General features: G+C 42.3%; 2 protein-coding genes across 7 annotated transcripts in view; both read left to right on the top strand.

Moving 5' to 3' along the window:
- The first annotated feature begins 37 nt into the window (after positions 1-37).
- Positions 38-20,353, top strand: CHEK2 (checkpoint kinase 2). Of its 6 annotated transcripts, XR_015260482.1 has the most exons (18): positions 443-712; positions 1,248-1,339; positions 1,625-1,873; positions 2,371-2,495; positions 2,794-2,941; positions 3,713-3,803; positions 4,823-4,931; positions 6,697-6,750; positions 7,545-7,606; positions 8,111-8,210; positions 9,948-10,034; positions 10,832-10,995; positions 11,212-11,327; positions 12,681-12,766; positions 15,882-15,990; positions 17,132-17,177; positions 19,488-19,568; positions 20,123-20,159. XR_015260482.1 is itself a non-coding variant. In XM_086761882.1 (16 exons), exons 3-16 carry the CDS (start codon positions 1,630-1,632, stop codon positions 20,216-20,218), a joined length of 1,563 nt encoding a protein of 520 aa, XP_086618008.1. In that variant the 5' UTR covers positions 38-70; positions 1,248-1,339; positions 1,625-1,629; the 3' UTR covers positions 20,219-20,353. The 6 variants fall into 6 exon arrangements, 2 of the variants coding, with proteins under 2 accessions (XP_086618008.1, XP_086618007.1); XR_015260481.1 differs by lacking the exon at positions 17,132-17,177 and having other exon boundaries at positions 20,123-20,147; XR_015260484.1 differs by lacking the exon at positions 17,132-17,177 and having other exon boundaries at positions 11,212-11,347; positions 20,123-20,147.
- Positions 20,354-23,403: 3,050 nt separating this feature from the next.
- TTC28 (tetratricopeptide repeat domain 28) overlaps positions 23,404-24,620 on the top strand; it is a 166,027-nt gene continuing 164,810 nt past the window's right edge. The window contains exon 1 of the mRNA XM_086761125.1: positions 23,404-23,532. The gene's annotated coding sequence lies outside the window, so the exon portion shown is untranslated. The remainder of the gene's footprint in view (positions 23,533-24,620) is intronic.

The following is a 24,620-nucleotide window of genomic DNA, read 5'->3' as shown; positions in this document are numbered from 1 at the left end:
GGCGGGGCGCGTGCGCACTGAGTAACGCGGCACCGGCTCCGCGAGGCGAGCGGCGCGGGTTCCGCCACCCGTGAGTTCGGTCCCCCGCCTCCGGCTGCTGCTCCCAGCCCGGTTGGTTCTCGGGCGCCTCCCCCGCGCCCGGCCCCGCAGGTGCCGGCCCCTCACGGGCTGCCCTCTGCCGCCGTTCCTGGGAGGATCGTGCAGCCCGCTAGGCCGCGCGGCGCCGCCGGGGGCAGGGTTGCGTGCTCAGGCGGGACGGCAGGGGGCGCTGCCGGGGGCGGGGAAGCGGTGTGAGGCGTGCCAGCTTCGCCGGGCGGCAGGGGGCGCTGGGGGCGGCGCGCGCCCCGCGCATGCAGTCCGGGCTCAGTCGGGCCCCGCCCCCCCGCCCGCAGCGCTGGTATCGGTACCGGTGCGGCGGGGAGGGCGCCGGCAGAAAGGCTTCAGGCAGTTCCGCGCCCCGGGCTTCCCGCTCCCGCCCGCCGCGCCGTTGCCCGTAGATGCGGAGCGTCCGCCGTCGGCGCGGCTCGGCCGCCTGAACGTCCCGGAGAGTGACTCCCCGCTGCCGGCGGGGCAGCCCGGGGCTGCGTCCGCGGGGGCTGGCGGGCCTGGCCGGCGCGGTGTGGCCGAGCCGAAAAGAGCGGCGCAGAGAGCAGCCGGGGCGCTGGGGTGGTTTGTGGCTGGCGGCGCGGTGTGGCCGAGCCGGTGCGCAGGTGTAAGTCGGTCCGCGGTACGCGCTGGGCGGGGTGGCAGCCAGCTTGGAAAGCGAGCTGCACCGGGAAACCGGGACAGCAGGCGGGCGGCTAAGCGCAGGCGCTCCCCGAGGGTGCGGTGACCCCGGGAAGGCTGCGCAGCCCGCGGGCGCCGCTGGAGGAAGGCGGGCAGCGCTGCGCTGGCTGGCGGCTGCCCTGTCTCGGGCGGGGAGCGGGCGCGGCCGTACGCTCCCCGGCCTTCGCGGGCGCGGGGGTGCCGTTTGTTGCCTCTTCCCGCTGTCCGGTAGCGGCTGCTGGTATCTTTGAGTGTGGCCGAGTTCTGTACAGTAATTTGCTGTAGGCCTGTCTGGTTTATAAATAAAATTGCTGAGTAGAACCTGCGTGGAAGACGTACGTGAAAATTTGTGAGGTATGACTTCTATTAAAGGAATATTTGCCCCAAACACCAAATTTGCTTCCTGTGTGATATATCTGTTGGGCACTTTCAGCATCAAGAAAAAGTACTTCATTTTATAGTTCTTATTTTTCCTTTTTCAGTTTTTCCCTTTGTGTTTGGGGAGCTGAGACAGTTGCTGCTTTGTGTGGAGATGCGTCGTCAGAGAGTGCTGCACGTGCATTTGTGAAATAAGGTGTGAGTCCTGAAGAGCTCAAGTAAAAATCTTGGAATAAGATTTAACTGTCGTTTTAGAACGAGTAGAGGGAGAACCACATTCTTTTTTTTTTTTTTTTAAAAAAAACCAAAACATAGTTTGCAAAATTCTCGGGGATTTACATATAATCCATACTTGCACACTTCGGTTGAAAGTCTTACTTATTTGAATCCTGAGAATAGACGTGGATATTAATAGCGTGGGGTGTGTTTGTCAATATTGCTTTGCTGTAGTAATTGATTTTTTCAAATGTTCTTTTTGAAGCCAACATGTCTCGAGAGACTGGAAGCGAAGCGCAGCAGTCCCAAGGTGCCCAGCAGTCACAGAGTGGTACCAGTTCCTCTTCCAGTGGGTCACAGAGTCAGTCTTCCTCCAGTTCTGGGACCCTCAGTTCTTTGGACACTGTTCCCACTCAGGAGCTTCCACCGATCCCCGAAGACCAGGAATCTGAAGAGCTTGTTCCTCAGCCTTGGGGTCGACTCTTTGCACTTGGAAAAGGTTTCAGCAACTGTGGTATGTACATACTATAATAAGCCTCTTGATTCATTTGTAGTACCTCAGAAAAGTTTTGAGCAGCTTGGTAGAGAGCAGTGTCTTTTCATTTTCAAATTAAGTACAAACAAGTTTAAGTACAAGCTTGCAACTTTTGCAATACTGTTTCATTCCGTACTGCACTCCAGCGTTTATACTGACTACCCAGATACACAGCTTCCATAGACCTAGAGGTGTTCTGAGGTATTCATGTTCTTTGTTGCTTGCTTCATTTATTTATTTTGTTTATATATCATATGAGTGTCTCTGTGTTGCTGAAGGTGAACTGAAAACTCTGCTATTACTAAAGAGGATAAAATTATTAAAATATTTTACAAGATGTTGATAGTGCATGGTGCTTCGTCTGAATTAAGACAAATGAACGTGATGGTGTAGTATAAATCTTGTCTTTGTTAGCCTACTCGCTACGATTTGCAATTTTGTGTGCTCTCTCTGCTTTACGTTCTACTCCTCTACAGACTGCGTGAATGATGAATACTGGTTTGGAAGAGACAAAAGCTGTGATTATAGTTTTTCTAAGCTAGGATTGTCAGAGACTGGCTTCTATCAGAACTATAGCAAGAAGCATTTCCGAATTTTCAGGGTAGGTGCTAAAAAAGTTAACAGTCTCTTTCTATCTTGACATAATTGAAAAAGATTGACTTTGGTGGGGGTGGATCCTAAAGAAATCAAAGTTTAAGTACCTTCAGTGTTGACTCCTTTAACAAGATTCTTGGCAATACTTCGTTAACCCAGTTTATGGAATAACCTCAGTAGTCTGGTTTCCTGAGCCAACGGTAGTAAATTTCTATAGTCTGTCATGTCTTTACAGTAATTTTTTTCCCTCCTGTTAGCTTTCCCATGTTTTTTTGGTTTTTGTTTTTTTTTTTTTTCTCTTTAAGGAAATGGGTCCAAAAAATTCCTATGTTGCCTACATTGAAGACCACAGTGCAAATGGAACTTTTGTTAATAGAGAGCTCGTTGGAAAAGGGAAAAGGCTTCCGCTGACTCACAACTCTGAAATTGCACTGTCTGTACAGACTAATAAGGGTAAAATATAGTACAACATAAGCAGATTCTTCATGTGTTGACCAAGAGGTTGTTTCTGCAGTGATTTGAATATGTTTTTTGCAAGCTGAGCTTCTTCATGAGTGCTGTTAAAATACAGCTATAAATTGATGTTTTAGTACTTACATAAAAATTACCCGTATCTACCTCAACCTTAGAAATAAAATTTAAAAGAAGCTGCATTTGGAACCACCCTACTAGAGTATCAGCTTTTATAGTTGTTTTCCTATTTCTGAAACACTTTTGTGCTTCAGTAGCTGTGTATGTAGTGGTGGGAACAGGGGAAGCAGACTATTCAAGGGAAGTTGGGGAAAAAAAAAAAAAAAGCCCAAGTACTTACCAGATGCTGCATAATAATTAAAAAACTCACTTAAAAATTAGCAGGGTTGGGGTTTATTTTTTTGTCTTTGCTTTTCCTCTAAGATGCTGTCTTTATGATTGTCAGTTCTCTTTGTTCCCTGCTGTGACGTTGAAACTCTTGCCTATTTTGTCCTTAAAAGTAGTGTTAATTGATTAAGTGCTGTTGTGAGTAAATACCAAAGATCTCAGTTTTCAGTAATAAGATCACCTTGCTAATCCATAGGTGATGTCATTTATAGCATCAATTAACTTATTAATATATTTATGTTTTTTCTTCTAGCAGACAGCATTTTCTTAGTTGTGTTGTTGACTATAAAAGCTTGGGAAGCATAGTTGTTCATTATAACAATTTTAAAGCTAATAACAGGAAATGATCTCCACTCATCTTCCTAGTGTTTGTATTTTCTGATCTTATGGTGGATGATCAGTTGATGTTTCCTAGAGAATTCAGAGAGAAATATATCATGTCAAAGACTTTGGGAAGGTAAGGATCCTTCTTTCTGCAATATTAGGCATTAATTTTGTTACGTACCTTGTGCTGGAATTACTACAAGTGTTAACAGAGCTGCTGTTTAAAAAAAAAAAAAAAGAAGAATTATAACACCGTAGTAAACCTGTTCCTTACAACAGTTTAAACAGGAATTTTGGCTTTATTCCTATAATAGGCTTGGCTTTTATAAACTGCCATTAATTAGGAAACCCAGTTGTTTCTTTCTCTAGAAGAAAATAAAGTCTGTAGATTCTTAAAAATTTTTAAACTTAATATATAAATTTAGTCAGTTACTGGAAGTAGAAGGAAGAGCTTTATGCCAGAATATAGCTTTCTGTAACATCACTGTTCAGGCCTTCAGACAGAAGGGGAAACAACTGTTTTCAGGAAAAAGGAGAAAGGCTATCTTAAGTGGAGGCTATTTTTTCACTTTTGGAAAAAGATGGTCAGTGCAGAATTCAGAGGAGAACGGTTAAGTGGAAGCAAATCCAAGTGCAAAATACAAGGATTTATTTTGTAATATAGTTGTTACTTAGTAAAAATAAAAGCGTTGCCATACCTGTTCTTCAGATTTGCGCAGTCCGATTTTGAACTTCACTACGTTCTCTTCTCTTAAATGCATTTGTGTGACGGAAATACTGGCAGAGCTTGTCCTTGATTTTCACTGGTACCCTTTGTACGAGCAGATTAGTCGCTTAAGGTATTTAGAATGACAGAATGGTTTGGGTTGGAAGGGACCATTAAAGCCCACCCAGTCCAACCCCCCTGCCAGGAGTTATCTACTCCTGCATTTTCGAATGAGTGGCCCTTGGATGTGACTTGCTATTTGAATAGACTTCCTGACTGTTGAATGCTTTCTGAGAAAGTTTTGACAAGATGCCATATTCAGAAAGTTAGAAAGCAGCAGCGTCAAATTGTTGTAATCCAGTGCTTTAATTTAATTTGTCTGTACTTGTTATGCAGATTCTTGAAAAGTATTTGTAAGCATTAACATAGCTGTGCTTTTATGTTAGTGGTGCCTGTGGGGAAGTCAAACTGGCATTTGAGAAGAGCACTTGTAACAAAGTTGCGGTAAAGATAATCAATAAACGGAAGTTTATGGCAAGTGGTGTTAGAGAGGCAGTAAGTATTTTTTGATTTTTTTCACTGTCTTTTGGGTATCTTGCTGCGGTCCAGGAATATTTGATAACCTCTTTGACTCCTCAGCTCTCTTCAACTAAAGAGGGTTTTCTTACTTAACGTCTTCTGTATGTAATTTCAAAATGCCTTGTGATCTTACAGAATCTATGGAATTCTGTAGAAAATGCTTGCTTTTACTCGTTGACCACATTTCATTACGTTAAGAATTTAGAACTGTTTGTTAATGTGGTGTATAGAAAGGGTAATGGGGAGTCTTGTGAGGTTTATCTCCTAAACCGGATCAGATAGGCACATCATAATGAGCAGTCTGACCAGAAATTTACAGACTCTGCTAATTTTGTTGGATTCTCCATCGTAATACTTTCTAATAAAGTTGTGTGAAGCCTTTTGCGAAGGGCTTTTCCTGTGTCTAGACTCGTAGCAGAAGCCTGGATTTGAAGAACAAGCCAAGTGGCTTTACTCCAAAATGAGAAAGATTCAAGCAACTTTGTATCCATTACTCTAATGTTAATTTTATATAAGGGTACAGGATAAACTTTGCAGAAAAATACAATTAGAGGCAAAAGTGTATAGAAGGAGTTGTGTAAGTTGTACTGCTGTGGATTTACTGAAGTTAAAGTTGGATTAACCTTATTAATTTCCTTGATGAGAAAATGGACTTCAGTGCACAGATACAGTATACAGAATCTGTATAGGAAACTACTGCTTGATCTGGAAAATATTTTTGTAAACACAAAAATTCTAAGGTGGAAGGGTAGCTGGCTGAGGAAAGGATGCCAAGAGGCTTCAGTGGGAGCAGAATTAATTACTAGTGGAAGTTTTGAGAATTTGTCTTGACATTATGGCACAAAAAGTGGGAATGTACGCTGTCAAATCTTTGGCACTGACCCGAAGTCTCTGTTGACAGAAAGAAAGATTGCAGTATCCTGTATGAAGAACTCATATTTTTTTTGTGCTGGACTACTAGAAGTTAGATAATGTTTAATAGTACAGGATTGTATACTTGAAGATCAGCAACAATTTTTGCTGTTATCTATGCTTTTCCTAGTTCAGAGGAGGAGGTTGATACAGTTATTCGCAGAGGAATATGTGACATCAATGTGATTGAAAATTGCAAAATGCAATTTTGGAACCTTTCTAATAAAGATTAAGAAATACTGTTACAAATTATAATTATTAAGAAATACCTTTGTACAAAACAGAGATAGGACTGCATCTGAAATCTTGTATACAGATTTGATCATGCGTGTTCAAAGATGATTGATTTGGATTGCAAGAAGAGCAGAAATAAAAAACCTGCTGGGTTGATTTAATGAGTAGAGCCTAAGCCACAAATTAAAAGAATCTGTTCATATCATCTTGCAAAATGAAGACTAGGAGAGGGTAGCATTTAATTTTAGGGTTAGCCTGTATGGCATCTTGGAGGGAGGGTAGCTGTTTAAAGGACAATATCGATATATGCTTGCCAAGATTTTTTTTTTTTTTAGTTTGGAAATCAGATGGAGATTTCTAACCTGCAGTCAAATAGCATGTCTGGAGCGATATCTTGCTACAGGTAGTGAAAGCAGACTGTTAATTTAATTCACTGAAGGCACCTGATCAGTTTATGGGAAAATAATATATGTTATGATTGCTTAAAGTAGCAAGGGATGTGAGATGATGGCTTTTCTGGTACTGTCTTGTATTTCTGATGTGTCTTATTCCAGAACAGCACTGTCTTACCCAATATATTTGATTCTTTTAATAGAACCCAGCTTTTAATATCAATACAGAAATCGAAATTTTGAAGAAAATAGATCATGTGAGTGTTACTATACTTTTTAAATTCCTTTTTGCTGCCTGCTGTGCTTCTGTAGTTCACGGACCTTAGTGTAGTAACTAAAGATCAACTTTATCTGTTCAGAAAGTATGTTAAAGTATGCAGATAATTTTTCTTGTAAATAAATTTATTGAACACTTTTTTTTTCTTCTTTTGAGCATACTATGTCTTTGCAGATTTGAGGTTTTAAAAACTTAAATAATTGAGATGTAAGTTTGAGAAGAAACTTCACAGAAGAAGTTTCAACCTGAACCACTGCTGTAGAAATCTTTCCTTGATGCGTGTTTTTGTAAATACTGCCAGATAACTGAATATAAAGATTAGATTCCACTGGCAATTTTTTGAATTTGTATCCTCCTTTTCCCCTGCACACCCCTGCCCTTGCTGCCCCACGAAAGGCGTTTCTTTTACTTTTGTTAGGTAGAAAGTTCGCCTAGCTTGATGAACTTTCCCTTTCTTCTCAATGTACTGTTGCATATAAAGACAATATTGATAAATCACAACTGGAAAAAATAAGGATACTTGTTGAGCTGTAGTCACTGCAAGAATTGGATGTGTTTGTGTGTGGAGGTAGGGGGAGAAGACAACAGAATTGAATACTAAGTGTTTGCCAAAGCCTGGGGCACTAGTCGGTTGCGTTAAGCGTTAGTTTAACTGGCGTGGCTGAAATCATACTGAAATAGGAACTTTAGGGTGATAAACTGTTGAAAATGATAGTTTTTACAAATGATTCTACTTTCTTTATGTGTCCCCGTTTGTGTTCCCTTTTTTATTAGCCTTGCTTAATCAAGATCAAAAACTTCTTTGAAGCAGAGGATTACTACATTGTTTTGGAACTGTAAGTAACTTACTTGAAAGTAAATGCATAAAATGAAATGTTTTTCATAGCAACAAAGAATGTGTATAGTTCTGAGCTCTGGGGGTTTTTTGGGGAGGTTGTGTGGCTTGTTTTTGTTTTTCTTTTGCTGGCCTCCGCTGTTCTCTGAAACCTCTGTGAAATTAGGAAGTTGGATACCCAGGAGAGTAATCCTTCTATGCTTTGAAAGCACTTAGTGCCTGGATACTTGCCCACTATACTGCTGTTGCAGATTGCTGCTACTTTTTTGATTTTGAGCTTGTAAGAGGAGGCTGATCAAAAATCTTGTAACAACTCCCAGTGAAGACTCAGGAGATTGGGCCTAATTCAGCAGTGCATGTGCTGTATTTAGGATGTTGCTCACTCACTTTCAGAAATATGTTCCTTCTCTGTAGCCACACTAGCCAAATGTTTGGTGTCAGTCTTGTCTAAGAAGATGAATCTTTTGGACGTAATATATTGACTTGTTACCTGCATTTGTGTTAGGATGGAAGGAGGAGAATTGTATGACAGAGTGTCAAGGCCAATCAAGATGAAAGAAGCTACCTGCAAGTTGTATTTTTATCAGATGCTGCTAGCTGTAAAGGTACATAGTCATGAATTCTACCTAGAAAAAACATGGTTATGCATATTAATGTCAGTGAGATCAATTTTTCTGTCATTTGTCACTTCTGAAACCTGTGCAAGCAATCAGCACAGCACTGTTAACAAGCTGGTTTAACGAGATTCTTTACTTCAGTGCAGCAGAAGTATGTTAAAACACTCTTAACTTATTAAAACTTGGGACTAAAGTAATAACACAGGCTGTGCTCACTGATGGCAGGACTGTCACTGAGGGCAGGATTGTGAGACTTTTAGTACTGTGTGGGCAGAGTCATCAGTGTATCAAAAAAATTTATGATCGGATTCTTTACTGTGCACTCCTGAATAAGCATTTCAGTTCAGTAGACAACAGATTAAGACTACTTTAACAGATCTCAAATACTGCAAATTGAGTCCTTAGATAAATTTCCTCTAAATTAATTAAATGGTAAGCATATTTCATTAATAACTTCTGCAAGATTGTTTTCTACATCAAACTTAATTGTCTGTACCTGAATATACTTTCAGACCAGCTCTTTTCCTTTTGTCTTTTGACTGAATTTTAATATCTTGCAACTGCCAAAAATAGAAACTTAATAGTTGTTCTGCAGTAGGTATTAATAAATAATAAGCTTAGAATTACTTTCTGCATTAATGAGTAAACTACTGTATTTTTTTTTCCCCAATTCTCATTTTTGTGACAGCCGCTCAAATAATAAAAGTGACATCATTACCTTCTACTTCATAATGATACTGTGTCTTCAGATATAACAAAGAAAAGATTCCCTTCAGTGTAAATGTGAAGACATGTCTAGTACGTATTTTGGACTGCCAGTTAGAATCAACGTTGTTCCTGGGTTTAACACAGACTTCACTGTATCTTATTATCCGTCAGTTATGACTGAGCTTTGGTTCTTGCTTGCTGTCAGACGTTCTCCTAATGAAGCTAGACGTCTGTTCTCAGATTCGGAGCCAGTATAAAACTGGATAGTAGACTTGCCTGTAGACTTCAGAACTACACATAAGGGAACAATTCTACACTTGCCTCAAGGAAGTAACTTTTTCCAGAATCTTTTGTATATTTAATTTAATGTTGATCTTTTATCTCCTCCTCACTCATTTTTCCTGGTTTTATCACCAGGTTTTTGAACCCCTTTTCAGCCTTCAGCTCTTGGATGACTGAGGTGTTTTTAAAATCTATCTACTATTACTCACAAGCGTGTGGACTGTTGTGGCATGGTGAACATAAGTGTCTTTACAAGTCCACATTTCAGTTTGCATTTAAGAGAGTATGATCTATGATATGTCTATCATATGACATATGCCTAAAAGAAAAGGCAGAAAGATAGGAAACAAGAATTCCTACAAAGGCAACATAGAACTTTGATCTTCCTTAGTTCTGTTGCTTTTACTGAGATGAAGAAAGAAGTATAGCTTTCCAGCAAATGGGAAAAATGGAACACGTTGCCAGATCTACATACTGTGCTTTGTGATTTGACATTTGACGCATAATGGTTTCTAAGGTGGGTTTTTGGGGTTGTTTTTTTGTTTGGTTGTTTTTTTTGGGTTTGTTTGTTTTTTTAAGACAAGAGAGTCATAAGCTGTGTAGCTTTAAATGCACGCATGCCTCTTACACAACATTTCAGTTATCTTGCCATTGCTATGTGAAAAATTGGGAAGCTTACGTTTAAAAAAAGTTAATAGTCTCTTTTCCTTTGATTGTATATTTTTATGTATCTAGTATCTTCATGACAATGGAATTATACACCGAGATCTAAAGCCAGAGAATGTGCTACTGTCATCTTCTGAAGAGATATGTCTTATAAAGGTAAGGAAACTTACATTTCTTCTTGTTCATTTAGAAATTTGGGAGTATTCCTTCTCGTTCACCTCAATATTTAGTTAAATATAGCGAAAAAAAAAATAGAATTAGTCATACAAACTATGAAGTAATTTAAAACTGAGGTGTTTTTTCATAAGTTTAATTTTACTCTTGTGGATACTTCAAACCATGTGCTAATCTAAGAGCAACTGAGAAATGTTGTGTTTATATAGCACTTAGTTGAGTACACAACTTCAAATATCAATACTTTTTTTTTTTTTTTCCCCAATAAAATCTAAATTAGTGAATTACAGACAGCATTTCCACAAATATCCAGGCTGTATGGTGTCAGGTTTTTTGTTGTTATTTGGAGATTTTTTTTTTTTTTTTTAGGGGGTTAGGGTTGGGGGGTTTTTGTGAATGTGTTTTGTGTGGTTGGTTGGGGGTTTTTTCCCCAAATAAAGCATTGGATAGATTTGCATGCTAAACTGCTTATTTTTCAAGCAATCTCTTCTAATAAGCTACAATCCCTTTATTTTGTGATTGTCCATTTACATCCAAATCTGAGAGTACTTCTTGCTAGTGTACAGCGTGCTCCTCTGTCACATTTCTCCTTGCTACTCCTTTCCTGTTCTCACTGACTAATTAATATGCTTGGGCTAAATTTTGTTCATAGTCAGGTACTGGAAGCGTCTTGGAAAGAAGAAACTTAGTGTTACCTCCTGATGTATATTGACAATATGATATGTTCTAGTACGATCAATCCTAATATGTCATATGGTGTTACCATTTTTAAATACAAGATTACAGATTTTGGACAATCCAAGATTCTTGGAGAAACTTCTCTTATGAAAACATTATGTGGTACTCCCACGTACCTTGCTCCTGAGGTTCTAAATTCACTTGGAACTGCTGGATACAGCCGAGCTGTGGACTGCTGGAGTTTGGGAGTTATTCTTTTTGTATGGTAAGATATTGTGTAGATGATACCTTCATTGGGCAGTCATTGACATACGTGGCTCAAGACTTGGCAACTTCAGTATCTTTATTAGGAAGTGAAAGTGTGTTTAAAACTATGTGTAAAAGACTCTGTGAAGGTAGATGCTTTAAAATATGTGATTTTAGTGTTCCATTCTTTGTGACAAAATCTGTGTTATTTAACTTGTTTTGTTCTTTTATATAGCTTGTGTGGATATCCACCATTTAATGAGCAAAATGCTCAGCTGTCTCTGAAAGATCAAATCACTCGTGGAGAATACACGTTCATTTCAAAAGAATGGAAGCATGTATCAGACATGGGTATGACTCCATTAGAATGGGTAACAGAATATCTAGCTTTTTTCTTGCAGTTTTTGCTTTCCTTTAACATCCTTTCAGCTGTATGGCACATTGCATGTTAATATGTTTAATTTTTAAGCTAGTCTTTTAAACATGTTTTGGGTTTTTTTGTTTTTTTTTTTTTTTTTTAAATTCAAAGTTGAAGCATTAGAAAGAGCAGATACATTTTCATTGAAAATATTTCTTAGTAATATTTAGCTTTATTAAATACAGAAGTATAGTGTTTGTGGGCACATACACCTAATTTTAATCTTTTCACTTTTTCTTCTGACTTTATTAAACTTCTGCCTTGCTTAAAGATTCCTCAAGTGTTGAACCAAAAATGCCAGGAATTTAAGGGGTATGAGTTATAATTCCTAGAGAGAAAAATTAAGAGTAATTTCACGGTACCAATCTTTGAGCTTAAAATACCAGCCGCTTTTGAGGAATCAGCTGTTAAGTTTGGCCCACTCTAAGCTAAGTAGTCTGCAAAACTAATGAAGTTTTTGCATGGCAAACGAAAGTGATAGCTACTGTCTGCATACTTTTCTTCTTCGGGACATTTTATATGGACAAAATAATTGTAGTAGTTGCCTTGGAATACGCCTTTGTATGCACAGAGGAATTTCTAATAAATGATGTGATCATACTTTGTCTGCTAAACTTGCCAAATATAACTCCTTCCTGAATTATTTGAAGCTTATTCAACAATAAGTCAGACAGATATATGAATGCAAATTATGTTAAGATCATACATAGTTCTAATGGTATGTATAACAGAATAATCAGATGCTATGAAAAGTACATCTTGCCAAAATTCCTTTGTGGTAGATTTTGAGTCATAAAATATGACATAAATGCCATATTTTTCACCATGTCTGTTAAGCAGTTTCCTAAGAAAATAAAGTTTGTATTATTATTTTGAGCATACATGTGTATGTCAAACATACACATTTTAGTTTCCGCAAACCAGGAAACTAAATTAAGCTGTCTTTGCTTGTCCACAGTAATACTGAAGCTTTAGGAAAGTGCTGAACTTCCTGTGCATGCTCAGAACATAAACTGTGGACATGCTCAGTGTATCTACTGGTAATTTTGGTATACTAACAAGTGTTGAATCATGTGCCTGTGAAGGAAATACGATTAGAGTCTGCAGCCCTCCCTATGCATAGAAAAAAAGAAAAGTATTCTGCCCAGACGATATTTTTGGGCATTGTTCTGAAGTGTTGTAAGACACATTGTTGCATGTATCTTTGGTGTATGGATATTGCAGAACTTATTTTCAGGTAATGAATTTGTTGATCATATGCCAACCAACTCGTTTTATTATCTCAGCTCTGGATCTTGTGAAGAAGCTGTTAGTAGTGGATCCAAGCAGACGTCTTACAACAGAGGAAGCCTTAGAGCATCCTTGGCTTCAGGTAGGAACTGGGTTTTAACTGAAGTATGGCAAAGCTGGGTTGTTCTGGGGATAACTTCTGGATGTAAATTCAAAGTCTGAATATTGTGAGGTTTTGTGGATACAATGTAATTTGCTTCTGCAAGGAAGCAGGAGAACCCTGACTACTCTGGTCACCGGAGGTGTAATGCATGCCTGATCCAGCTTCTATGGAGAATACCATAAAAGGGATACAACAATGGCCAATGAGAGCTGCAATTCTTTAGCTTCATGGGACTAACAACTGTTATCTTAAGTCAGAGCTTAAGTCTGCCTGTCCCTAGGATTTCTCTGACAGTAGCCAGCAGAGGAGCAACTGTCATTTGGTGCTTCTCATGGGCACGCACTGCCGCCTGCCTGCCAGCTGGCTATGCAGTGTCTGCTGGCTCTGTAAGACTGGAGAGATCTAGCTGCCTACTTACAGAAAGGAGAGAGAAAGAAAAGGCCATATGTTTGGGAATTGTTTGTTTTACTGCCATTGTCAGTGGCATGTAGGAAGAGAAGCCATCAGATCCCAACCTGCAGGATCCCATTAGCCCAGATACTGTAGCCAACACTTTCCTGTTGGACAACTGTAAACCAAACAGAGTGAGCATCTTGAACAGACTGCCTCTATGTGCCTCTGTTGGAAATAAGATGATCTTGCAGCACCTTGTTGTGTATCAAAGCCTTTGTAGGATGGAGCCCTCTCTTTCTGGCAGCATACAGAACAGAGTTGCTTTTTCACTCTCCCAACAGACAAATGCTTTTTCTGCAGCATACAGATTTTCTTACTTTCCCGTTCTCCTTGTCTTTTCCTCTTGCAATGGCAACTAGATGTCCTGTTGTTTTTCAATGTGTTTATTTTCTTGGCCCCTGTCCCTGGCAAAGCCTTTGATAGCTCTTACCCCTTCCTATTGCTGCTTTTACAGCATGGTGTACTCTCTCAGTCGTTCAGTTCTTGTTGCTGCTGTTTGTAGTCGTGTAGCCTTGCCTGATGCTGTTCAGTGCCTTTTCCCACCCAAAACATGTCTTTGCTGGATTTTCCTTTTAATTTGACTTCTCCTTTGCCCTCCACCTTGTCGTGTGGTCTCCATATGTAGGTTTTACCTTGCCACATCACACACTCTTCTGCCAGAGAGAAAGAGGCATCAGTAACTTCCTCTCTTCTCCAAAGTGGCCATATTATCCTTAGTTTAATGCCTGTTGCCTTTTCTTTTTACTATCTTGATAATACATTGTCTTTGTGGCCTAATACCGCAGCTCACGTGACTTTGTGTACCTTCTCTGCACAGGCGAAGGACGTTTCTCAGGCTTGACCAGTTTGATTACCTCCTGATGCAGCTTGACCCATGCTGGAACGTGTCTTATTGCTAACTGTGTTGGGACCCTTGGCAACAGCCATAAGAACTTGTATAGGAGAACTTTTTGTTCTCTTGGTCTCATGACTTCAGTGGTCCTAATGGTAAATACCAAGAATAAGCTCCTCCTGTCTCTGCTCAAGAAGACCTGGAATAGGTAGAGCTTGCAAATATCTGCCTGGGTCAGCAATGTAGATTAGTGGCTGAGCACAAGTGATAGGTACAGTTCCTTCTACTTGTCTGCCATGCCATCCAGCAAGTTGCAAGTCTGTTGCTCTATTTAATGCCAGCTTTTCTGTCACTAATTCTTTCTCACCAGCCAGTTGGCTTCTGCTGGAAGTTGTGGAGCCAGCTCAACAGCAGATGTTGATAGGCTTCTCTAGCTTGATTTTTGTTAAAGGATAGTGGTATTAAGCTGGTCCTGCTTCAACACCTTTTGTATTCCTCCATGACCTACTCTGAATTTAATGGAAAATATTGAATCTCTGGATTTTTTTTCTCAGAAAATAAAGCCCGGTCTGTATCTGTAGGTAGCCTGTACTTTCAAATTTTTAGTCCCTGCAGAGAGGGCTGCAAAAAAGGCATGGAATGTTCTGCTGAATACCTTCTTTCAATACAACCAGCAGCTTCTGCATCCTTTTTGAGACATTTCCTCTCAGAACTCTTTAACATCTGAGAATCAAGATGTGTTTTTCAGAGACCAAGTCTGTGTTTCTGATAGGATGGACCTCCTCTTTTGAGCATTGTAACAGAGTCTCACTTCCTCATCTTGTTTGTCTGGGCAGACGGTGCAGACTCCTGCAGAGTTTGTTTCTGGCAAGTGTCCAGGACTACTGTGTTCTTACTATGATGAGTATGAATGTGTCACTGGTTTGGGAACCCTCTGAGTAGGATGTGTTGGTTTCCCTGCCTCCTGTTACAGTCTAGTTAGGTTTTTGAGAGGTGGCCTTTAGGTGGTCTCTTATTAATTTTGGCACTCTAGAGATGACCTCTGAGCCTATGAGCTTTCCTGGATATTTTTGCTTGAGGAGGCTGAAGAAAGTCACGCAGCCTACCTCTGAGCCACACAGTAGGTTTTCACAGTAGGCACTCATGCTGAGCATAATGCTATTCATATTCCCTCGCTAGAAACAGTGTCTGGTTTCAGACGCCTAGGTAAAGAGCATAAGAAGCATGGTGGAAGCAGCAGAGTATCACTCAGTGCTCAGTAGCTGGCAGCTTCCTGAGACAGAAAATGGATTTCGATGACTGGTTTTCAAGTTGTTAACTTGTCCTAATTATACTGCTGGGCATCAGAAAATTCTTCCTGGCATTCCTGGTTTTTACTACTGTAGTTTTGTTTGTAACTTCTACAGTGAGTTAATCAGCTGTAGATTCTTACATTTAGATTGTAATACTGAGCAGGACATGTTATTGATAAATTATGCTACGCTGATGTTAAGGATCACTGGTATGCCTAATGGGAAAGGGGAAATATACGACAGTGATTTAGACAAGCTAAGAATTTGAGATATTTTGGTATGTAAACTCAAATTGTTAGCATCTTGATTATATATTCCTTTTAGGGACACCTCTTACTCTGATGTTTAATTTTGAAGACGGGACAGAAAGTTTCAGAAAACATCATACCCACAAATCCAAATGTCATCTAGTGTTCAGGTGCCGTTCTTTAAACTGTTTCCCTTCATGGGCTGTTGTTACTAAGAGTATCAGTTGTTTATAGGTGATGCTTGGAAGGCCAACGTCCAATATGTTCAGTTCTAGATATCACACACCTTGAATACTACCACCAAAAGTGCTCCTTGAGTCCTGTTACTGTAAGTAGTGAGGAGGAGTTACTGGCTCACCACTCCCTCTTGTGTTGTCTGTAAGTATTGTCTTTAAAAGTTAGTATGGAAGAAACAAACAGATGCACCTAATGCCTGTTAGCTCTCTCTAATGTTTTTGGGTCCACTGGGGAATTTTTCAGTTATTAAAAGTAAGTGTGTTCTCTAAACAAAACTTAATTTCTAGAGCTTTATTTAAACCAGCAGTGCTTTTAAATTAGTTTTTTTAATACCTGTGTTGTTTACTCCATTGTTTGCGTAAATCTAAAACTTTAAAACGTAGTGGGCTGCTTAAACCTAACTCAGTGGAGATGTCTTTGCCTGTATTTACGAGGTACTTAATAAAACATTTGTCAAAGGCATATAATCAATCAGTTGCTATTTCTGCCTCTGAAAACTTCACTGGGATCTTTTGAAAGGGACAAGATCAGTTTGGTTGCATGCTGAAGGAAAAACTCAAGTGTTCCATAAATGGAAAAAATATTTTCTTATCTTACCCATCAACTCAAATGTAGCCACTGTCAAAACAGGTGACACTGGAAAAAAGAGACAAGTCACAAGTCTATATAAAATTGACTGGATGTTCACATCAAAGCCTATTTTAGTGCTTAAGAACGTATTTAAACCAAAAAAAGAGATATTGCAATACTCCATAGCTTAGAAAAAGAATCCCCTCCCCTGCCTTCGTCCGAAAAAACCCAGTTAAAACATTTGAAATCCTTATGAACTCAATGGTCCTTATGTCTAATTGCTTCTATCAGTGAATGTCCCATTCACTTCTCTTTGAGTTCCTAGTCTTTGCTGTGATCATGCAACAAAATTATACAACCTGTTGGCTTCAGTAAATTGTTTAAAATAAATGTCTGGTTTTGGTTCTAAATCAATTGTTCACTTGGTGAACACACAGTCACTGCTCAAAGCTCAGCCAAAGGAAATGACCTGTATTAAATCACTGTGAGCAGCATACCTTATTTAGTCCTGGGAAAGGCTTAAAGACCTGATTTTAGGTGCGAAGGTCTGATTTAGAGTTTACAGGTAATCCGTAGCAACCCATTCTAATAAAGTTCCTGCAGGAGAAGTTGCTGAAACTAGAGAATGAGATTTTCTTTTTAAAACAGAGAGTGTACTGTGTCAACTGAATGTCTTGTTTGCACTGATTTCCTGTTCCCTGTCGTTGCCCAGCACATGCCAAGAGCACCCCAGTCACTGGCAGCTGAACCAGAATGAGGTTACATGCTAGCTTTTTCTCTTGAAATGTGCCTGGCTTTCTGCTAAACTAGCTTCTCTTAACAGAAGATCTCTGCTGCCCTTCCCTCCTCTGGGCTGTCCTTCCCTCCTCTTAATGCTTCTGCAGCCAGGGCTGCGTATGCACAGTTGAGGCTAAGTCCACTTCTTTCACAGTGCATGTCTCCCGGACACTTTCCCTCCGCTAATGGCAGCTTCTGGCTTACCGCTTTGGATAAAGAGAGAATGAACTAACTGTACTATACAGTGAACTTCTCTAGAGAGATGAATGCTCTATGAATAATATAATATTTGTTGATAATCATTTGGGCTCTCAGAAGAGAAGCTTCACTTCAGCAAAATGCTTGCCCAAAGTCTGAAGAGACTTGCTTTCCAGATGTTTCCATTTATAACCTTTAATATGTTCTATGGACTTACTTATGTTAAGAATAACTGTGGGGTGCTTTTTAAGATAATGTTTTGTTTGAAAGTTTGGTGTGTGGGTTTGGGATTTTGTTTGTTTGTTGTGGGTTTTTTTGTTTGGGTTTTTTTTTTTTTTTAGGGTATGAGTGTTTTAGCTGGTTCTTCTCTACCTACTGTGTACAACAGGTTTGCTTTGGCATTGGGGCGGGGGGTAATGAAAACGACTCAAATTTGGGATACTGATGAGACTAAGCTAGTGGAAATCAAAATACACTGTTTAGAAAGAGAAGTTGTTGTGAGAACAGAAGGTAAGACTGTAAGGAAAATACTTGGTCTCCAAGAGTGATTAATGCTGTTTTGGTGAAATCAGGCCCCAAGTCCTGATGAGGCCTCTTCTGATAAGGCTGACTCATGAATTACCTGCACAAACTCCTAGTCTGTGTGTTCTGTTCTTTCAACGTTGTTATACTTTGTTGAATGATAACTAGAAGTTCAGTTTTAGCTTGATTAGTATTAGCTAAGTAGTTATTGGGGGGAAAATGTTTCTTTGTAGAATGAAATAGAACTGTTTTTTCTTACCAGCACTGTACATAAACCATCTACTCAAAATCTACTGTGGGGCGTATCAGAATCACTAAGAGTGATGGTTTGGGTTGGAAGGTACCTTTAAAGCCCATCCAGTCCAGCCCCACTGCAAGGAGCAGGGACATCTCCAGCCAGGTTGCTCAGAGCCCCGACCAACCTGGCCTTGAACACTTCCAGGGAGAGGGCATCTAGCACCTTTCTGGGCAACCTGTTCCAGTGCCTCACCACCCTCATGGCAAAACATTTCTTCCTTATATCTAGTCTGAATCTGCCCTCTTTTAGTTTAAAACTATTACCCTTTGTACTGTTGGTAGAGGCCCTATTAAAAAGTCTGTCCCCATCTTTCTCATAAGCCCCCTTGAAAGGCTGCAGTAAGGTCTCCCCGGGAGCCTTTTCTTCTCCAAGCTAAACAACCCCAATTCTCTTGTCCTGTCCTCACAGGAGAGGGGCTCCAGCCCTCTGATTGTTTTTGTGGCCTCCTCTGGACTCACACCAACAGGACCATTTATTTCCTGTGCTGAGGGCTCCAGAGCTGGATGCATTACTGCAGGGAGGGTCTCATGAGAGCAGAGTAGAGGGGGAGAATCCCCTCCCTCGACCTGCTGGCCACGCTGCTTCTGATGCAGCCCAGTTGGCTGCCTAGGCTGCGAGCAGACATTGCTGGCTTGTGTCCAGTGTTTCATCCACCAGTACTCCCAAGTCCTTTTCTGCAGGGCTTGTCCAGGTCCTTTTGCATAGCATCCTCTTCCTCAGGCATGTCAACTGCACTGGTTAGCTTGGTGTCATCTGCAAACTTGCTGACAGTGCACTCAATTCCACTGTCTATGTCATTGCTGAAGATAGTAAACAGTCCTGGTCCCAGTTTGGATCCCTGTGGGACACCACTCATCACTGATCTCCATCCAGACATTGAGTTGTTGACCACTACTCTCTGGATGCAACCATCCAGCCAATTCCTTATCCATCAGATAGGCCATCCATCAAATCCATATCTCTCTGGTTTAGAGCAAGGATGTGGGGAACCGTGTCAAAGGCCTTACAAAATTCCAGATAGACAACCTCCGTAGCTCTTCCCTTGTCCACTGGTGTAGTCACTCCGTTCTAGAAGGCCACTGGGTTGATCAGGCAAGACTTGCTCTCGGTAAAGCCATATTAGGAAGGTGTTTATTTAGGGGGAAGTGAGGGAACTTCCTTTTCTCCTTTATACATTAATTTTTTTAATTGCTGATCCATTTCATTAGCCAAAATGTAGGCTTTTCCCTTGAATAGTCCATATGTTACTTAAAGTTACACCTTTTTTTCACAGGATGAGGACATGAAGAGTACATTTCAACAGCTACTTGCTCAGACACGTGCCAATATGAATCCACCGCAAACATCAAAAATGGTATGTGTAACATTACTTGAAGATTGAAACTTGATGTATAGAGAAACTAGATTTTGAAGCAATCCATAATAAGAAATTTAATTTTGAGAACTTCGAGAAATTTGCATTTTGATTGTTTGTAGCAGTCTGCTATTCTGAATAGAAGCAATGGACTTTTGGCAAAACACTTTGTTTAAATGTATAGAAACAGTCTCCTAGGCTTTAAAGGATTATTCATACAGTTAAAATTAAATTGTTGAACATATATGTTTTGATGGATCCAAATCACGAATGTTTAGTATTCAAGAAAAATTCTCATGTTAGTGTAAGTTTAGAAGTGGTATTGTGACATTCTTTACTCGATGCTTATTATTTAATGAAAGCTGGGGACAGTCTCTTATATGTGAAGAATCACATATAATTAGGTCTTGGTAGAGAAACATTTGTTAGTCATGCTGCTTTTTTGGTCACAGGAAGATGACTTTATCCAACATCTGTAATTTGGTAGCAAGCAAAACAGTTAGGCTCTGTCTTACCTGATCTCATGCAGCCACCCTGCTGTATCTTTCTTTTAGCCAACCACAACAAGAAAGCGCCTCCATGAAAACGAAGAGGAATCTGGCTCTTCTAAGCGTGCTGTTCCTTCTACATCATTTCAGAAAATTAGGTGAAAAAAAAAAAAAGTCACTTTTGTTAATTATAGCTTTTTTTTATGGAAAGCAGAATTTTTATTAAAGAAAAATCTTAATAATGGAGTAACAGTTGAAGATGCAATTGCTAAATAAAAATAACTTTGTAAGACTGAAGTGACTGCTGTGTATGCATGAGAATCTACACAAATAGTCATGTTCCATTTCATCCTGCTGTCTGACTCAGTTCCTGAATTTTTCTGATACTCTTCTTAAAATTTTTTAGGCTAGCTTCATCACCACCTACGCTCTTTGTTTCTTGTGTTCCGGTTTCTAGGTGAGGCATGGAAATAACGCTTAGTCCTCACAGATGAAAAAGGAATACTAAGTTTGCTGAGCTTTTGCCTGAGACATAGCATTACGTGCCCGCAGGCTTCTGAGGGCACTTAACAATATCCAGTTTTGATGTAAGACTACTGATGGAGCTTGAGGCGCTCTGGACTTCAGATAAAGCTAAATGCTAAGTAGTGGCAGACTCAACAGTGTTGTGATCTGGGAAGTGGCTGATAGACTGTCAAAGCAAAAGCTATCATCTGCATGTAGTTTCTAACCAGTCTCTTCTTGAAAAAGAGTGTACTATGTTTATTTTCCTGAGGATGGACTGTGCAGGAGAGAACATGGTAACAAGTGATGTAAGGAAGAAGTGTAAGTTCCTGCCAGAGAAGAACTAGAAATTGAACTGAGAGAGCAACAGTTTTTAATTTGCTTATCTGTTAAGTGAAAATTTTGAACTGTGTGCCTCTTGCTAAAGGATATTAATTTCATTATTGAATAAGAAGGAGCAATTTAGTAACCTTCTTCTGAAGTGTGCATCTCCTGGTTAAAGGCATTTACTGTAAATTGATGTAGAAAGAATAATGTCTATTGCATTATTAAATAAACCAATGTCAACTAGGAATTAAGACATTAATGAGTCAGGTTTTCCCATATGTGCCTATTGCAGAGATCTTGTGTGTTTTGAGATATTTAATATTAATCATTGCTAATGATAAAATGTCAATTCTTGTACATTCATATTTTTCTTTATAAACCATATGGAGGAACATCCATGGGCATCTGGATGCAAAACATACCACCGGTTCAAATCCACTCCAGATACCCAGGAGTAACAAAACAGACAAAATGCATGTCTGTCCTCTAATGACATTTCTTTCTGGTGCACGTGTGTGATTGATTGGCACATCTTCAGGGAGTTCTGGTGCTTACTGTAGCTCATCTGAAGTAAAAGGGAATACTCAACTGCCATTTGCTAGAGAAAAGAATCATCACTAGGTTTCTGATCTGGTGTACTGGAAAAGCCAATACCTTTGGCATTTGGTTACTGTGATTTTAAAAAAGACCTGCATCATTACAGAGGAGAATATAATTCACTAGTTACTACTTACACTGCAACTTAACAGTAATTGGTGTTTAGATAAACTATAGAAGTTTTCTATTTCTATTCTCCCATCTTTTTTATATCCCACTATTTTTTTAACTGTTTTCCTTGGATCCTTTCCCCGAGTCCTGACTAAAACCTGCTTTCTAATGAAATCTTAATTTTTATCTCACTCATTTGAAGTCAAACCTTTGAGCCAAGGCTGTTCATAGTTTTATTGCAGAAAGCTTTCTGGAGTTTCAAACTCACTTTTTTTTTTTTTTTTTTTTTGCATGAAAGAGTAAGTGTGGGAGATGTTACCAAATTCCACTAAGGTATAATGGCATCCATTTTTCACTTGGACAAGAAATCATTATTTCTTTATCATGTATTATTCACAGCACGAGAGTCTGCTTGCCTGCATGATCTGCTTGCCTGTTCATTTCAACAGGTGTGGGTCTACAGCTTTTGGAAGGCTTCCGTGGAAGCCAGTCGTACGAATGTGATGAGAAGGCAAAGGATGAGCCCAGCTGTGCCTGGTACGGGCACTGCCGTCGGTGACCAGTGTCACCGCCCGAACCCCACGCTCTCTCAAGCGGCTGCTGCCGCCTCCGGAGCTGGTCTTCCACCTTTGTGGCGACCCAGCGATTTTGGAGCTGTGTTCTCCGTGAAGATGGGGTTTGGAAGTGTTCGCGGCGGCTCGGCTGAAGAGGCGGGCTGCCTTCTCTTCTTGTGCTCCCGGTGCAGGCCGGCCTCGCCCCCAGCCCCGCGAGTGCCCGGCCCTGCGGCAGAGCAGAGGCGCGGGCTGCCTTGGCGGGAGCGGGGCACGGAGGAACGACCTGCCTCGGGCGGAGGGGAGGGGGGGCCACCGCCGGCTCGGGAAGGCCGAGCTGCAGCCGCAGGACGTCCGGCGCAGGGCCGCGCCGGAGCGGGCCTGGCGCCGTCGGGCGGGGGGCGTCCGGGGTCCGACCGGAGCCCAGCCCCGGGGGCGGGGCCGGGGGCAGAGCGGTTCCCTCGGAGCCGGGCCCAGAACGTGGCGCCGTGGGCCGGGCGGCCGGAGGGGGGATCGGCCCGGCGGGGGGCGGCGGCGGCGGCCCCCCGAGGAGGAGGAGTAGCCGCCGGAGCGCGATGGAGCAACAGGCGCCGCCGCCCGCCCCGCCGGGGGCCGTAGCGGGGGGCCGGGCGCAGCGGCGGCGGGAGCGGGACGCGGAGCCTCCCCGGGTGAGTTGCTGCCGGGCGGGGGGCGGCGGGAGCGGCCTGGCCTGGCGCCAGGCGGCCGGGCAGGCGGGAAGGAGCCGCCGGGCAGGGCCGGGCACGATCGCAGCGCGCGGGCGTCGGAGGGAAGTTGCGGGGCGCGGGCGGGCCCCTGTCCGGGCCCGGAGGGGGAGCCCGCGGGGCGGGCGCAGGCCCCGCGGCCGGCGGGCTGGAGGCCGGCGGCGACGCGAGGCGAGGGGCAGGGCGGTGGCGGGCCTCGGGCGTGCCGGGACAAGCGGCGGCGGTCGGCGAGTGCCCGGCGGGGCTCCGGGGCCCCCGGGCCTCGGGTGCAGCCGAGCGCTCGGCTCCCTTCGCTGTGGTTTCCTTGACGGGCAGAGAGCGGCGCCGCCGTCCTGGAGCCCCCGCCGCGGCCGGCGGGCCCGTGCCGCCCGCCCGGCCCCGGGGCGCAGCGCTGCCTGCGGGCGGGGAGCTCGGCCGGCCGCCGGCCCGGGCAGTCGCCGAGGGGTCTGCGGGCGGCGAGCGGCCGCGGGGGAAGGAGAGCTGCCGGGACCTGCTGTCGCCTGCGGACGAGTGTCTCCACGTACTCGCGTCAGCCTGCGGTTCCCTGGAGCGGGCACCCTGGTGCGAGGGAGAGCGCGGGTGTCAGCCTGAAAGTGATGTTCTCTCTGGGCTCCAGGATAAGCGAAAACTAAGCCTATCTTGTTAAAATCTCGAAACTTTTCCGGTAAGTGTGTTGGATGTACTTTGTAGCACTGCAGAGCTTATTACCCTCTTGAAACCAACGGTACAGACAGGTTCTCCAGCAGACTGTCTCAGCTGGGCATGCCGGCCATTGAAAAAGTCATCAGTAACTGGATCGTAGGAGCTTTGTTACTGACAGGATTTGGAATCTGGAGGTTGGATTCAGTCAGTGCATCTTGGGTGACAGCAAGTGGTAACGCGGTTCTGTTCGTTCACTGGAATACAGATTGGTGAATAAGGATGAAATGTATTATCCCTGTCAGCAGCCCATGCTCCTCTAGTCTGATGTTGCAGCCGCAAGGATGTCCCTGGTTGTCCCCAGCAAACAGAGAGTTGAAATTGCTGGGTTTCTCTGCCTTCTTGTCCTTCCTCCTTGGAGCTATTCATGTTTATTTTTGGATGTCTTTCATTTTTCTTGGAGGCTAGCATAATCTTAGACAACATCATCCCTCTCATGCTTTCCTCTGGTGTTGAACGAGCTCATCAGGTGCTAATGAAACCCTTCATCAGCTCTTTGATGAGAGTTTTTGATAAATGGATGAGTGGGTGTGCCTCAAATATTGAAAGATTTTTGTCAGCAGTAAGGTTGGAAATCTTCCCTTTTGGGGAAGAGGTGTCTGATATAAACACATAGCCATGTGTTTCTTGAAGTCCTAGATCATACTACTGTGTAAGACTATTGATTGTTATTAGTGATAATATCATTGATTATTATTATTACTGATATTCTGTACTATGCAAATCTTAATTGTCAAGAGGTGAAATCCACTGCTGCAACAGCATCAGCCTGGGTTTATATTTGTGCTGGATATTGATCAAGTCTTGTTTTCTGGCTGCTTCAGCGTTATCCCGCTCTTGACTCAAGTTGGAAACCTCTTCCTTCTCCATCACGTATGCTTTCCTTCTTGCCTGGATACCATTCCTGCCATTCCTACTGGGCAGGCCACTTGAGATGGGAACGTTGTAATGAGAGGCTGCCGGTGAAGCGCCTGCCTAGCTGCGCATCGCTGAGTGCTGTTGCCCTTGTGCGGACAGACCTGTGCTCCTGGTGGCACACGTCCCTTCAGAGAA

Source organism: Chlamydotis macqueenii, chromosome 17 (assembly GCF_036417535.1).
Source record: "Chlamydotis macqueenii isolate bChlMac1 chromosome 17, bChlMac1.mat, whole genome shotgun sequence".
Classification (NCBI taxonomy): domain Eukaryota; kingdom Metazoa; phylum Chordata; class Aves; order Otidiformes; family Otididae; genus Chlamydotis; species Chlamydotis macqueenii.
The sequence above is the reverse complement of the archived record's forward strand: the minus strand, read 5'-3'. Positions and strand labels throughout refer to the sequence as shown.

Excerpts from the sequence above, each read along its gene's own strand:
- CHEK2 (XM_086761882.1), top strand. The coding sequence starts at position 1,630 with ATGTCTCGAGAGACTGGAAGCGAAGCGCAGCAGTCCCAAGGTGCCCAG. Across the intron at positions 10,035-10,831 it reads AAGAGATATGTCTTATAAAG|ATTACAGATTTTGGACAATC; the intron begins GTAAGGAAACTT and ends TTTAAATACAAG. Across the intron at positions 12,767-19,487 it reads TAGAGCATCCTTGGCTTCAG|GATGAGGACATGAAGAGTAC; the intron begins GTAGGAACTGGG and ends TTTTTTTCACAG.